At 49.3% G+C, this 14,842-nt stretch overlaps 1 protein-coding gene across 8 annotated transcripts in view; it reads left to right on the top strand.

Moving 5' to 3' along the window:
• Positions 1 to 14,842, top strand: part of COL15A1 (collagen type XV alpha 1 chain) — a 102,219-nt gene that overhangs the window by 21,423 nt on the left and 65,954 nt on the right. For all 8 annotated transcript variants that reach the window (XM_069576080.1, XM_069576078.1, XM_069576074.1 and 5 more), the window contains exons 4-5: positions 12,477 to 13,024; positions 14,682 to 14,756. In XM_069576080.1, the coding sequence (XP_069432181.1) occupies positions 12,477 to 13,024; positions 14,682 to 14,756 (623 nt within the window). The remainder of the gene's footprint in view (positions 1 to 12,476; positions 13,025 to 14,681; positions 14,757 to 14,842) is intronic.

Genomic DNA, 14,842 nt, shown 5'->3' with positions numbered 1-14,842 from the left:
CCGCAGGAGATGCAAGTTTTATCCCTGGGTCAGGAAGATCCCCTGGAGTAGGAAATGGCAACCCACTCCATTATTCTTGCCTGGAAAATTCCATGGAGAGAGGGGCCTGGTGGTCTATAGTCCATGGGGATGCAAAGAGTTGGACATGACTTAGCGACTAAACAAAAACAGCATGTTAAGCCAATTAGATCTGAGTTGCTTTGGTGTGAGTGTGTGGATCAGGATAGGTGAGTGAGCATGTGTGAGAGTCTCCATGAACAATTTGCAGGTGGATATGTGTGTGAGTGTGTGAAGGCGTCAGGGTGCTTGAGCATGGGATGAGTGCAGGTGAAGGTATGTGTCTGTGTGAATGTGTGTGTATGGGTAACTGTAGCGGGGTGTGAGTGTGTTCATGGAACTGTTGTGAATAGGTGAGAGTGTGTGTATGCGTGTGGTTTTCGAGTGTGAATCTGTATGAGTGTGTGGGATGCATGTATGACTGTCCGCATGTGTTAGGGGGCTGGGGGCAGGCCCCCTCCTTAGCCTCCCCTCTCCTGCTGGTGGCCTCCTCCACATCCTGCCCTGCACTCCTGCCTTCCCTGACCCCGGGGGACAGTTAGGAACCATCTGGTCCACACATCTGTCCTGACCCCGCCAGCCTTGGTTCTGTGTCCCCTTGCAGTGCCGAGCCAGGCATTGTCAGGAGCTCCTGAAATTGCCTAGCAGGTCGCCACTTATTCCTCTCCGGTCCCCCTTGTGTGCCCCGGGCAGGCCCCTTCTCCTCCAGGCCAGTGAGTTCTCCTTGCAGAGCTAGGGGCCGAGTCTTCCAGAGCTGCTGCCTGGAGTGATGACTCACCACAGCTGATGTCATCCTCGGGAGCCCAGGCCTCCATCACACTCAAAGAGGCTTTGTTCCCCAAATGGAAAAGGACGGGCCATAAACTGAGAGAAGTTACTGCAAGACTCTTCCCCGATGCCCATGGCCCTCATGCCTGCCCACACCTGCCAGCCTTTGCTGTACCACTTGGTGCATGTGGTCCCTGCGGTGGCTTTGAACCCAGGTTCAGGGAAGGCCATGAGGAAGGGGCCTGAAGGCCCTCACTGCAGCAGGAGAGCAAGACACATTGCCTGCTTCCTGGGGCTCAAGTGTGGCTCTTACATTGGAGCCACTCGTCAGTTCCCTGGTCTCTGGGCCTGCTTATCCAATTCTGTTATTTATTCTGTAGTGGCTAACAGCTGGGGGATGGCTGTGAGGGGAACTGCAGAGACCACAAGGGTACCTGGCTCAGAGTCGGTCTGTTCGCTGGGTCCTGAGTGCTCCTGATGCACTGAGCCCTGTGCTGGGCCCGGCCCTTGTCGGGTTGTCCATTCTCTCCAGTCTCTTCTATTGTTGTCCTGTTCTACGGATTAGTCTACAGCTCAGAGAAGCCAATTGGCTTGCCCACCCCAGTTAGTGGTGGACCTAGGGCTCACACTCAGGTTGTTTTGCTCCCAAAGCCCAGGTGGTTGACCCTCACCAGTGTCTGCCAGCCAGGCGAGGGCATTAGACTCACCCAGGCCAGACTCTGGAAGACTCTGATTTGATATGGCCAGGCAGGAAGAGCAGATCTCTGTCTTTTCAGAAGCTCCTTGGGTGACTCTGATGAGTGGTTAGGGCTGGGACCTTCATACCACATCATACTACATAGTCAGATTTGAATCCTGACTCCAGTTGCTCATTATCTTCATGGCCTTGGGGGCAGTAATTGACTTTTCCAAGCCTCAGTTTTCTGTCTTGTAAAATGAGGTTAATAATATTATCTACTTCATAAAGAAACAAGGGTTAAGAAATGATGGAAAGCTCTTTGAATAGTGCCTGTCATGCAGCACGCCTACAATAAATCTTAGCCACAGATCTTATTGTTTCTTTTCATCCCTTTATGGGTCACCCTTGCTGGACTGTGCTGGTACTGGGGACCGAGAGATAGGTCTGCATGGTCCATGCCCAGGAGCCCATGTCTATGCATATCAGGGAAGGAAGGGAACTAACCACCAGAATGCAGAGAGGAGTGTGTTGAGGTGGAGGTATGGTCAGGGACTGTGGGGACACAGATGGAAGGCCCTGGAGGAAGCCAGGAGGCAGTGGGCTATAATAGCTTGGCTTCTGCACTGCGGCTTCGGGCGAATTACTTCACCTCTTTGGGGCTTGATTCCTTCCTTTGCCAAATGGGAGAATGACCCCCATCTTGCCTCCCTTCTGGCAGAGGGAACAGATGAGAGGATGCTTCAGAAACCACGGGGGATGCTGCTGGGTACAGACTTATTCCTGCTGGGGCTGCCAGCTGGACCCAGCTCCTTCCAGCTGCCAGGCAGGGCAGCCAGGCTGCAGAGCCCACACCCTGCTAGGTCTCTGACCACCTCCGGGCCCCTTCAAAACCATCCTTTTCTCAGTTGAGGTCAGAGGCCTGAAAGAAAGAGACAGAGAGCACGCGAGAGAAAGGAAAGCTCATACAGTAACTTCATTGAGCAGGAAAATTCTTGCACTATATATGAAAACCGGAAAAGGGAAAGAGGCGTTCTAAGTTTACATGTAGAAAAATGCTCTTCTGTAATTCAGAAAAATGAGGTCTTTGATTGTTGGCAAGCCCAGGTCTCCCTTCTAAGTTGATCCAGGATTTTTTTCCCTGGCAGGGAAACACTTCTTTTTTCTAAGAAATGCATTGGGTGGTAGGTTTTTCTAAGAACCTCTTGAATCTTTGCTGGGTGCAGATAGAGCCCCTGCAGCAGGAATTCTGTTGCACTCATTTTCCTTGGGAAGGGAGTCAGGTAGAGCTGGGCGCCTCGGGGACTCCAGGCTGGGTGGGGTGATGTTTCCTCCCAGGCAGAGCCATGACATTTTCCTGGGCACAGTGCTCACCGCCTCCGGCCAGGTTGCGCTGCCCAAAAGCAAGGACATCTGTGAGGGGAGGGCTGGATTTGTGCTGGTCCCTTTTGGAATCATTCCTTCCAGGCCCGAAGGCTGTGGGCTGAAGGAACCGGCAGTTAGGAGTGGTTAGAGAAACTGGAAAACAGATGGGAGAGGAGGATGCAAAATTGGAGACATTGAGACCTGGCAAGGACCTTTGGAAGCCATCTGATGCAAGCCTCTCATTTCACAGATGAGGAACCTGAGGCTCAGAGAGAAAGGAGACCGCCACATTGGGCTGGTGGCAAGAGTCTGCCTCACAGGCCACGGTCCCACCCTGTATAATGTCCAAGAGGCCATGGTGTGGAAGTCCAGGCTGACTCGTGTGTGGTCCAGAGGGCAGAGTTAGGCCCAGCCATGCGGGTGGGGGCTACAGAGGGACATGCCTCAGCTTACTGGAAGCTACAGGGGGACATGCCTCAGCTTACTGACTTCGATTTGCCCAGCAGTGGCCGGGGTTGCCCTGGAGTGGGGGATGAGCTCCTGGACAGTGGACATATGCAAGCAGTAACCGGATGGACTTTCGTTGTGAGAAGGGGATGTGGTGGAGGAAGCTCCTTCTCCAGATGGTGAGCTGCACATTTTCTGCATCAAGTCTGTGGCTTGGTGAACTCGCAGCAGGCAGCGCAGGAGGCATTGGGGATCTCCCCTCTGAGTGCAGGGAAATCCAGGAGAGAGATGCCCTGCTGGGGCCTCCAGGGCAGTCACGGGCACTTTAACTATGCATACTTAGCCTGCTGGCTCCAGTAACCCGGGGTCATCTGGACCCCGTGCCTGCCCCAGTGGGAGCGGGAGGAGTCAGTGAGTTGCTGTTGAAGCTGACTGAAGTGTTCTGTAGTCTTCACAGCTGCAGGTGGAAATGGGATGTAGGGAGGGGAACGCCTTTGCCTTCCCAGACAGCCGGGGTAGGAAAGGGGCAGAGTCACCTGGGTTCTAGTCCTGGCTTGTCCACAGTTCCCCACTGACCTCAGGCCTGCTCTCTTGGGTCACTTCCAGACCTGACTCTGAGTCTGTTGTTGGGGCCGCATTCTCCCAGTTTCCCTAGGCGCAGACAGTGTCCCTCTCAGCTACAACCCAGGAAGCCTTTCTTGCGTTTCATGGGTGCAGTTCTTTGTCTGGCCACCAGGGGCCGCTGCCGCGCGCGTTCCCGAAGTGTCCTCATCCTCCCTGTCTGGCTCTCTGCAGCCCTCTTTGACCTAGAGCCAGAGGAATGCTCCCCAGTCCCTTGTGGCTGACAAGCACGAGCACTGGGCTCAGGTCCCAGATACTCATCTGTGAGATGAAGGTGGAGCTTTGTAAAGCCAGATGCAGTTCCCTAAGGAGGCAAAGTTCCTTAGCCCAGGCTAACCCCAGGCACTGCTTCAGGACCCCACAGATGGAAAGGCTGATTGCCCATTACGCAGAAGGAGAAACTGAGGTCTGCTTGGGGAAGAGAGGTGTTAGCTATCCTGGAGAGGCAGAGAGGGAAGGGTTCCAGTTCTTCACCTCCTCTGGCTTCTGGTCACTGTCATCTCTGTGGAAAGAAAGCCTGAACCCTGCCCTGTTTGTTTCTTCATCACTAGAATTCTGTCCCAGTTTCCATGGAAGCTAGCTTTGGACCCCTGGGAGGAAAGTTGCACCATGTGGTGACTGTTCAGATTTTCCTCTGCCCAGTCCACCTCTAAAGCCTTCTGATTCCTCTTCCCTGTGCCCTCTGGAGGTTCTGCTACAAAGCTGTACTCCGGTGCCCACACCAAAGACTTGAGAAGAGTGAGGCCCAGTTGTACCTGTCTGTCCCCTTCCTCAGGCCACAGCTCTGAGTGCCTGCTCTCTGCCAAGCTCTCATGAGGCTATTTGAATGGGGGAGTCATGCCTGTGGCTCTGTGTATAGTGTAGGAGTGAACCTCCGGGGTCTTGGGGTGCAGCTGAGTGAGCTTAGAAAGATTCAGCTGTGAGAAGATAGGGGAAGGTGTTACCAATAGAAGGGACAGAGTGAGCAAAGGCAAGAACAGAAAAAGGGGGAGAATGAAGAGATGGATCAAGGTGTCTTAAGTGGAATTTTGACTTGATTCTGAGTGTGCTGGGGAGCCATTGAAGGCTCTGGAGTTTGTGAGTAGCATAAATGGCTGGCTGCTAACAGAGACATCTAGATCAGGAACTCCTTGAGAGCCTGCATGCTGGTTTCAGTTCCACATCCCCAGGGGCACACAAGGCATGATGTGGGGGTTTCACAAATGTTATCAAATTCACGAATGGAAAAGTGGGTTGAAAAACCCCCATTGAAACGAAGCTGCGAGTGTGTGTGCCAAGTCGCTTGAGTCGTATCTGACTCTTTGCAACCCTATGGACCATTGCTCACTAGGCTCCTCTTTCCATGGGATTCTCCAGGCAAGCATACTGGAGTGGGTTGCCATGCCCTCCTCTAGGGGATCTTCCCGACCCAGGGATCGAACCCACATCTCCTGCATCTCCTGCACTGGCAGGTGAGTTCTTTACCACTAGTGCCACCTGGGAAGCCCAGAAATGAAGCTATCCCTATGCATTAATGAAGTAAGATTAAGACTGAGGTCAGATGTCCTCTGAGATAGGCAGTTATCTGTGGAGAAGTGTGGCACCCTCCCACAAAAGGCCCCAAGCTTCCTGAGGCTAGAGAGTTCTGTGATCAGTCCCCTATTAGCACCACCCCCTCCAGTCTTGCCCCTCAAGGATGGTGGAACATCCTCCCACCAGCTGTGATCTCCATCCCCCCGCTTCCCACCCAGCAGAGAGCCATCCCAGGACAAGGCTATGGACCTAGCTGCTGGGCCTGTTTGTCTTGGCTTCCTGGCTTCTCTCCCCTCCCTGGTGGCTGCCTGAGCAGGTGGCCCTCCTGCCAGAGGCCAAGGGGAAGTGAGCCAGTAGGCCCAGGCGCAGCCCTGAGCATGGGTCACTCCAGGCCAGGGGTCACTCCCTGCCGTACCACAGCATGCTGTGGGACAGTGTGTGTGGAGGGAGGGGGTGGTTGCTGAGAGCACAGCAGGGGCTGACTTGGACTTCATTTAGGCTGTGGCTTGGCTCCCCCTGTGGCTGACCCAGTGGAAGCAAGGCCTACAGCCTGCTGCTTACACGCTGGCTCTCCCTCATAGCTGAGGTCTGGGCAGCAGGGGGCAGGTAGGATTAGGAAAAGATCTCTTTGCAGACTTTGGTTTTTACTAAGCTTACACCTTTGGATCAAGCAGAAGACCAGTTTCTACTATTTGTTGAGCACTTGTACTTTTCCTCCATTATCTCATTTTGTCCCCATGTGTGAGATGGGTGGGACATTCCTATATCACCAGTAAGTTATCTGCCCAAAAGCTGCCCACTTGGTAACTGGCACAGGCTGGATCTGAACCCAGCTCTGTCCAGCGCCAAGGCAGTTCTCTACAGGCTGCCTCTTCTGTCCACTCTCGAGCTGGCCCACCAGTGGCCTGTGCCTAGTGTGGCTAGGGCAGCACAGGCGTCATGGAGGGGCACCAGTTGTGGGTCACCTGCCACTCCAAGTCACCCCAAGGCAGAATCACGTCTCCCCTCTGCCCATTCTTACTTCACTGCTCCACCTGTTACTTCCTGGATGTGTGTCCTGGTCATGAAACTCTCTCCTTGACCATTATTTCCCTGTCTATAAAATAAGGAGGTTGGCTAGATGGGTGGGGTTTGTTTGTTTGTTTGTTTGTTTTTTTCTGAAGCAGAATCCTCCTGAAACTAATTCCCAAAATGGCCATGTGGAAGCCTGGGCTTTACTGCTTTACATGGCAGCACTGGGCTGGTTTAAGCAGGCTTCTGGGTAGAAACCTCTCAACTCCTGTCCTGGAGTCCCTGAACCCCCACCTGTTCCTTGAGCCCTTGGAACACCACTTAGAAACAAACCTCTGGATGAGAGGCCTGAGTCACATACCCACTGTAGAACCACACATTCTGCACGCCTGGAGCATCCCACCGGAAAGGGGCTTCCTCTCCTGTTTTTGGTAGGAGAGGGAGACGAGCTGGAGGAAAAGCTTTCACTGGATCAGATGGAGAAGACAGAAAGCTATCAGCAGGGTACTCATGCTTTTATTTGGTTTTTATCTTTAAACTGTGGAGGGGAGAAAAGAAATCTCAGTGGGGTGCTTGCTTTTATTTCTATTTCGTTTCTTTTCACTCTTTCCCCCTTTCTATACAGAAATGGGCTATCTTTGAGTGAAGAAAAACATAAAGAAAAGATTTTGTACTTTCTAAAAGAGGATGTAGAGAGTTAATATCTTTAAAAATATGTAAATGTCTATTTTTCACATCATGCACTTGAGGTAAAATTCAAAAAGCACAAAAGAGTATCCAGTGAGAAGAAAGTCTGTTGTCACCCAGCCACTAGCTTCCTTCCCTGGAGAGTCTCTGGCCTCAGCTTCTTGTGTATCTTTCTAGAGATATTCTAATATATATTTTATATATTTAATATGTATCCATATATGGACTTCCAATGGATAGCATGGCATCCGGTCCTATCACTTCATGGGAAATAGATGGGGAAACAGTGGAAACAGTGTCAGACTTTATTTTTTTGGGCTCCAAAATCACTGCAGATGGTGACTGCAGCCATGAAATTAAGAGACACTTACTCCTTGGAAGGAAAGTTATGACCAACCTAGATAGCATATTGAAAAGCAGAGACATTACTTTGCCAACGAAGGTCCGTCTAGTCAAAGCTACGGGTTTTCCAGTGGTCGTGTATGGATGTGAGAGTTAGACTGTGAAGAAAGCTGAGCGCCGAAGAATTGATGCTTTTGAACTGTGGTGTTGGAGAAAACTCTTTAGAGTTCCTTGGACTGCTAGGAGATCCAACCAGTCCATTCTGAAGGAGATCAGCCCTGGGATTTCTTTGGAAGGAATGATGCTAAAGCTGAAACTCCAGTACTCTGGCCACCTCATGCGAAGAGTTGACTCATTGGAAAAGACTTTGATGCTGGGAGGGATTGGGGGCAGGAGGAGAAGGGGACGACCGAGGATGAGATGGCTGGATGGCATCACTGACTCGATGGATGTGAATCAGAGTGAACTCTGGGAGTTGGTGATGGACAGGGAGGCCTGGCGTGCTGCGATTCATGGGGTCGCAAAGAGTCAGACACGACTGAGCGACTGAACTGAACTGACCTGAATGGATAGCAGTTCTATTCTGCGCCTTGTTTTTCTGTTTGTTTCTAGTTAATACATCTTGTTGTTGTCGTTGTTCAGTTGCTCAGTTGTGTCTGACTGTTTGTGACCCCGTGGGCTGCAGCTTCCCGGGCTTCCCTGTTGTTCACTGTTTCCCGGAGTTTGCTCAGATTCATGTCCATTGAGTCGATGATGGCATCTTCTGTTGCCCCCTTCTCCTCTTGCCCTCAATCTCTCCCAGCATCAGGATCTTTTCCAGTGAGTCAGCTCTTCTTGTTTCATATTAATACCTAAGGAATCACACCTTTTTAAAGGCTTCATAAGCGGACTTCCCTGGTGGTCCAGTGGTTAAGAATCTGTTTGCAGTGCAGGGATTGTGGGTTTAGCTCCTAATTAGGGAACCAAGATCCCACATGGTACAGCACAGCTAAGCATGATCAACTAAAACCTGAGGGAGCCAAATAAATATTTTTTAAAAATAAATAAAGGCTGCATTGGATTGCATTGGGTGACTATAACAAAAGTTAGTGTTTATTTAACCATTCCCCGAGAATTCCAAGATGGAATGGTTTAGATATGTTCAGATACATTTTAAACAGTGCTGCAACGCATATTCTTTTAAGTTCTTTACATGTCACATAAGTAACTTTATCTGTTTTAAAAATTCATAGAAGTATAACCACTGCGTCAAAGAGTACATATGCACTTTTAATTTTGATAAATATAGTGAAAGTGCTCCTCCCACAGATGTTATCCACTTTACGCTTCTACCAGCAGTGCATGCAATGGCCTGTTCCCCCAAACCCTTGCTAAACAGAATGTTATCCAACATTTTGATCTTTGCCAGTCTGATCGGGAAAATGCTGTCTCTTCATAATCTTACCTTGTATCTTTCTTGTTCTGAATGAGGCTAAGTGTCTGTTCATATGTTTAATAGCCATTTTTTTTTCTTTTACTGTGGAAAGCATTTCCTATTCTTTGCCCATTTTTCCTTTTGGATTATTTTGTTGTTTTTTGGTCTCTCAGTCATGTCCCACCCTGCAACCCCATGGACTGCAGAACACCCGGTTTCCCTGTCCTTCACCATCTCCTGGAGCTTGCTCAAACTCACGTCCGTTGAGTCAGTGATGCTGTTCAATGGTCTCATTCTCTGTTGTCTCCTTCTTCCTTCTTTAATCTTTCCCAGTATCTTTGGATTATTGACCTCCTGCTTATTCATTTGTTTTGTGTATTAAGGTAATTTGTTTGTTGTCTGTGATATATGCAGCAAATATTTTTGTCAAGGTTGGGATTTTACTTGACACTGTGGGAATTTATTTTTGCTATGCAGAACTTAAAAAATTTGTGTGTCATTAAATTTAACCAAATTTGTGAATCTTATTTTTGCCTTCTCGGGTTTGCTATACTTTATGTTTTAATGCAAATTGCAAACTGGACAGAAAAAGCATTGGATTGAGAATCAGATCTGTTTATAATTGCCAAACCCCTTCCCTCTTTTAACCTCAGTTTTGCCTTCTTTCTGTAGACTGAAGAGGTTGAATTTCATTTATCTGTTTTTTTTTTTTCATTCATTCATTCCTCAGCACTGAGCTGGATGCGGGAACGTAGAGATGAATGGTGTGGTCCAAAGGAGAGAGAGACAAGTGACCCAACAGTGACCTGCAGTGTACAGGGGTCAAAGTGGGGGACCCTAGTGTGTTTTGAAGGAGGAGGATGTAGGTCAGGAGGTGAAACAAGGGATTTCCGGGGGGTGGGAGAATGAGGAGTTATTCTGGTAAAAATAGCCAGTGGGATGAGGTGGCGGAGGGAAGAACATTTGACATAGAGGGGAGAGGACCTGCGATGGCCTGGGGCACTGGAGGGACATCATCAGGCATGCTGGGGAGTCAGAGTGCTGCCGGGTCTAGACCGAGAGGGCTGTCCAGCCAGGTGCCCAGGCCGCTGGGGACCCTGAGAGCACAGATGACCAGAGAAGCCATCTCATCACGGCCTCAAAGTGACCAGACTTGCCCTTTTGCTGAAGATGCAATAATCACTTTCTTTAGTGTGCAATATTTGCCATGACAGTTTTTAACAAAGAATACTACAAGGAATACTTCCAAATATCACCTAGTTTAAGAAACAACATCATCGCTGTAGTTGAAAAGCCCCATGGACTGCTCCCCAAATCTCACCTCTGTACCTCTCCTAAATGTTGGCAGGAACATGCTTCTGGTGGGTATGTAAAATAGCACAGTTGCATCTTAATGATAATTAAGATAATAACTGCATCAAAAAGAAATGATAATGATAGCATGTGATGTGGGCGTTAACTAATGCTAGAGTGGTAATCATATTGCAATATACAAGGGTATCAGATCAACACTTTGTTCACCTTAAACTTATACAATGTTATTTGTTGGTTATAGATCAGGTTTTTCTAAAATGGCACAGTTGCTTAAGAGAGCAATTTAGCCATACTCAGTGAAGTTACAGGTGCAAATGTCCATATCACTGAATAATTCCGCCCCTAAGTGGTGGACTCACTCGCACAGGTAGGCACAAGGAGATGTGAATAAGAAAGTCCATAGCAGCAGTGGTTGTAATAGTGATGGGAAACCTCACTTTCCATCAGCAGAAAGATGACGTAATCCGCAGCGACTTACTTATACATAGGATACTGCTATGAAAACATGAGACTTGGAGCCACACTCAACAGGGATAAATCATAAAAATACAATGTTGAGTGGGGAAAAAAAGTTCCAGAATACATGCAGCCTGCCAACACTTATATGAGGTTAGGAGACAGGTGCTGCAGTGCTGCGTTCTGTTAGAGACATACTCATGTAGTAAACACACAATGGCATGCATGGGGATGATAAACACCAGACCCCTAGCGTGGCTGCCTCTGGGGAATGGGCAGGGGGACAGGATCAGAGAGTTCCTGAGAGCTTCGGCTGAGTTGATATTTCCTTTCTTAAGTGGAGTGCTGGGCCCATGCCTATTCCTCATGTTATTCTTGTCTTAAAAATGTTCATAATATATTTTACATAGCCCAGAGTTTCCCCAAATTACCATCTCATCGTGTAATCAATCTAACCAGATTAAATAAAATGACAATCTTACATTCCTTTTTTCAAACATTGCTTTTTCAAAATCCAGTTTGTGTCTGTTGTCCATCTGCAGGGTTCCTGTCCGCCTCTCCCTGGGACCTGCATTCTTATCTCCTCGCTTTAGGTGCATGTGGGTGCAGGTCACTGCAAGCCAGCCTGCAGCCTTCTCCCAGGGAATAGTGGTTGGGTGGCTCAAGTCTCATGAGCCTAAGTCCTCTCCAGGCCACCGCAATGGAGCCCTATATTTCTCCCGGCAAGGGGTGGTGGTTAAGAGCCTCTTTAGTCAGATACTCTGGCTTTGGACCTCTGATGGGCTTACTTTGGGCTAATTTTTTACCTTCTCTAAGTTCTCTCTGGGGCTTCCCAGGTGGCGCTAGAGGTAAAGAATCCACCTACCAATCCAGGTGATGCGGTTTCAATCTCTGGGTTCAGAAGATGCCCTGGAGGAGGAAATGGCAACCCACTCCAGTGTTCTTGCCTGGAGGATGCCATGGACAGGGGAGCCCGGTGGGCTGCCATCCGTGGGGTTGCAGTGGGGCACAAGTGAGCAACTGAACACACACACACAAGTTCTCTCAGGAACAGAATGGGATAATAGTAGCTATCCTCATAGCGTTGTGAGGAGTAAATGAACTAACATACGTGAAGAGCTTAGAGCCTGCTAAAACTGAGAGATCAGGGAATGTGGCTGATGCTGTCATAATGACGACAATGACAAAAGGGAGTTGATAATGCATGACAATGATGCAAATTTCAGTTGTCCTAAGGTCTGGGACCACTTCCTTTTGTCCCAGCTTTTCCCCCACATCCTGAGGCACTTGAACAGTAGACCTCACTCAAAACACAACACAACAAACCTGCCCACTTTTACAGAGAGAAAGGAGGGGAAATCCCTATGTTGATGTGGGGGAACATTGTAGAAATATTCTAGAAATATTCTTATACGTTTTCCAAACTGCTGATCATGACTTGTTCGTGGGTAATGAAATCAATTTAGTAGGTTGTTTCCAGTATGTTTTTAATAAAATAGAAGAGACAAACAATTGTTAAATGGAAAGGAAAACATCATAGTGCCTGGTGAGTATTAAAAGTAAATTATGTTTTATGAAACATCTGTTTCGGGGTTACAGATATATATTTGTCTAAACGTGCATATTGGGTGGCCATGCAAATATATTTCTTATTATGGGTCATTGTCAAAAAAGTTTGACAAACAATAATTAAAACGCTGCAGTGGTTCTTGAAGGATCCAATCTCATTTCTGGAGTATATTTCCTCATTTCCAAGCAGAGAGGAATCTATGTGTGAAGCACGGCCTCTTCTCTCCCTCCCTGCAGAATCAGCTTCCCGGGGCCCCCTGGACCTCACGGAGCTCATCGGCGTCCCACTGCCCTCCTCTGTGTCCTTTGTCGCTGGCTATGGTGGCTTCCCAGCCTACAGCTTTGGGCCTGGTGCCAACGTCGGCCGCCCGGCCAGGACCCTCATCCCATCCACCTTCTTCAGGGACTTCGCCATCAGCGTGAGGGTGAAGCCCAGCAGCCCCCGAGGCGGTGTGCTCTTTGCTGTCACAGACGCCTTCCAGAAGGTCATCTACCTGGGCCTGCGGCTCTCAGGCATGGAGGACGGCCGGCAGAGGGTCATCCTCTACTACACGGAGCCTAGTTCCCAGGTGTCCCATGAAGCCGCCGCCTTCCTGGTGCCCGTGATGACCCACAAGTGGAACTACTTTGCTGTGGTCATCCAGGGCGAGGAAGTGACCCTCCTCGTGGACTGTGAGGAACATGGCCGCATCCCCTTTCCGAGATCCTCCCAGGCCTTGACCTTCGAGCCCAGTGCGGGAATCTTTGTGGGCAATGCAGGAGCTACGGGGCTGGAGAGATTCACTGTGAGTTCAAGTCTTGCAGACGAGGAGGCTGCTGGACACTGCAGCAAACACAAGCTCTGTTCTTATTATCATTTTATCCTTCTGTCCTCAAAGAGGCATGCATGCTAGTGTAACGAAGCTAGTCTCGAGACTCAGAACTTAGATTCTATTCCTGAGTTTTCAGTGTAGCCTGATGATTTTAAACAGCAGCTGAATTCTCTGATCCTCTGTGTTTTCTTATCTGTGAGTGGGGATTAGAAAACTTAGGCTATAGGGTTGTGGAATCATGTGAGCTAGCCTGTGTGAAAGCACTTTGTCTGTTTTTAGGCCTTATAAAAAGGGTAAGGTTTGTAATATCTTTCAGTGATTTTATCTTTGGAAAAAGGTGACAGCTGCATATAATTTCTGCAAAGGTGGAAGAGCTGAGATGAGAGAGTGTGAGGCAGTTGCTCTCTCTCCTTTGGGACAATGTGCCTTGAAAAAATATCAGAAGACTGATTTTCCTGTCAAAATGGATTTTTATGAATGAGCCATTCTAAAGCAAATCCCAAGTTATTGTAGTCATTCATTTAGTCACCACTATTCTTACTGGGTTGGGAGGATCCCTTGGAGGAGGGAACGGCTACCCACTCCAGTATTCTGGCCTGGAGAATTCCATGGACTGTATAGTCCATGGGTTTGGAAAGAGTCGGGCGAGACTAAGCAACTTTCACTTTGATTCTTACTGCTGCTGCTGCTAAGTCGCTTCAGTCGTGTCCGACTCTGTGCGACCCCATAGATGGCAGCCCCCCAGCCTCCTCCGTCCCTGGGATTCTCCAGGCAAGAACACTGGAGTGGGTTGCCATGTCCTTCTCCAGTGCATGAAAGTGAAGAGTGAAAGCGATTCTTACTGATACCTTCCCAATTGATTCAAGACAGGACTGGGCTGGAGTTTGGGTTTATCTGTACTACAATGGAATATGGATTTTAAGAAGGTAGAATCCAATGAACAGTTCTGAAACTCTCACCGGGAGATGGGCTTCCCTGGTAGCTCAGATGGTAAAGAATCTGCCCACAATGCAGGAGACCCAAGTTCAATCCCTGGCTCGGGAAGATCCCCTGCAGAGTGAATGGCAACCCACTCTAGTATTCTTGCCTGGAGAATCCCATGGACAGAGGAGCCTGGCAGGCTACAGTCCATGGGGTCACAAAGAGTTGGACACAACTGAGTGACTAACACCACCACCACATATGCAGAATGGGCTGTTGGGGGCAGGGAGGGGAGGCAGAGTGGAGGCAGAGAGCCTGGCTGACAGCTACTCTGGGGACAAGTCCTTCCAGCTGGGAAGCTTTGAGCCATGGGGGAGAGACACTTGCTGGTGGGGGAGGCGTGTACTTTAGGGTTCATTGCTGACAAGTTAGGGACCTGGGGACCTGTTAGGAGGCTGCTGTTATTCTGCACTTTGAATACTGAGCTCTCCAAGGACCTCTCTGGTTAGTGGGGCTCATTTTACATTGTCCCAGGGAGAGTGCCCTTTAATGAGAGCAGGCCTGGAGATGGCATGGTTTTCTGTTCATGGCCTCGGGCAGCCCTTCTCACTACTGTCCTTTCACTGGTTTTGCTCTGTATAAAAACGGTCTGTGTCCCAGTGGGGCTTGTGCTGTAAACGTGGCCTCTGACCCCTCTGCTTTCCTCTAGGGTTCCATACAGCAGCTCGTCATCCACCCTGACCCCAGGACTCCGGAGGAGATGTGCGAAGCTGAAGAATCCTCGGTGAGTCCCCCCACTTCTCCCTATCGCCCCCACAGTGGGCCCTGAAGCCCCAGCAGCCAGAGAAGGGCCCGGCACCCAAGCAGTTT

This window comes from Ovis canadensis, chromosome 2 (assembly GCF_042477335.2).
Source record: "Ovis canadensis isolate MfBH-ARS-UI-01 breed Bighorn chromosome 2, ARS-UI_OviCan_v2, whole genome shotgun sequence".
Lineage (NCBI taxonomy): Eukaryota > Metazoa > Chordata > Mammalia > Artiodactyla > Bovidae > Ovis > Ovis canadensis.
The sequence above is the reverse complement of the archived record's forward strand: the minus strand, read 5'-3'. Positions and strand labels throughout refer to the sequence as shown.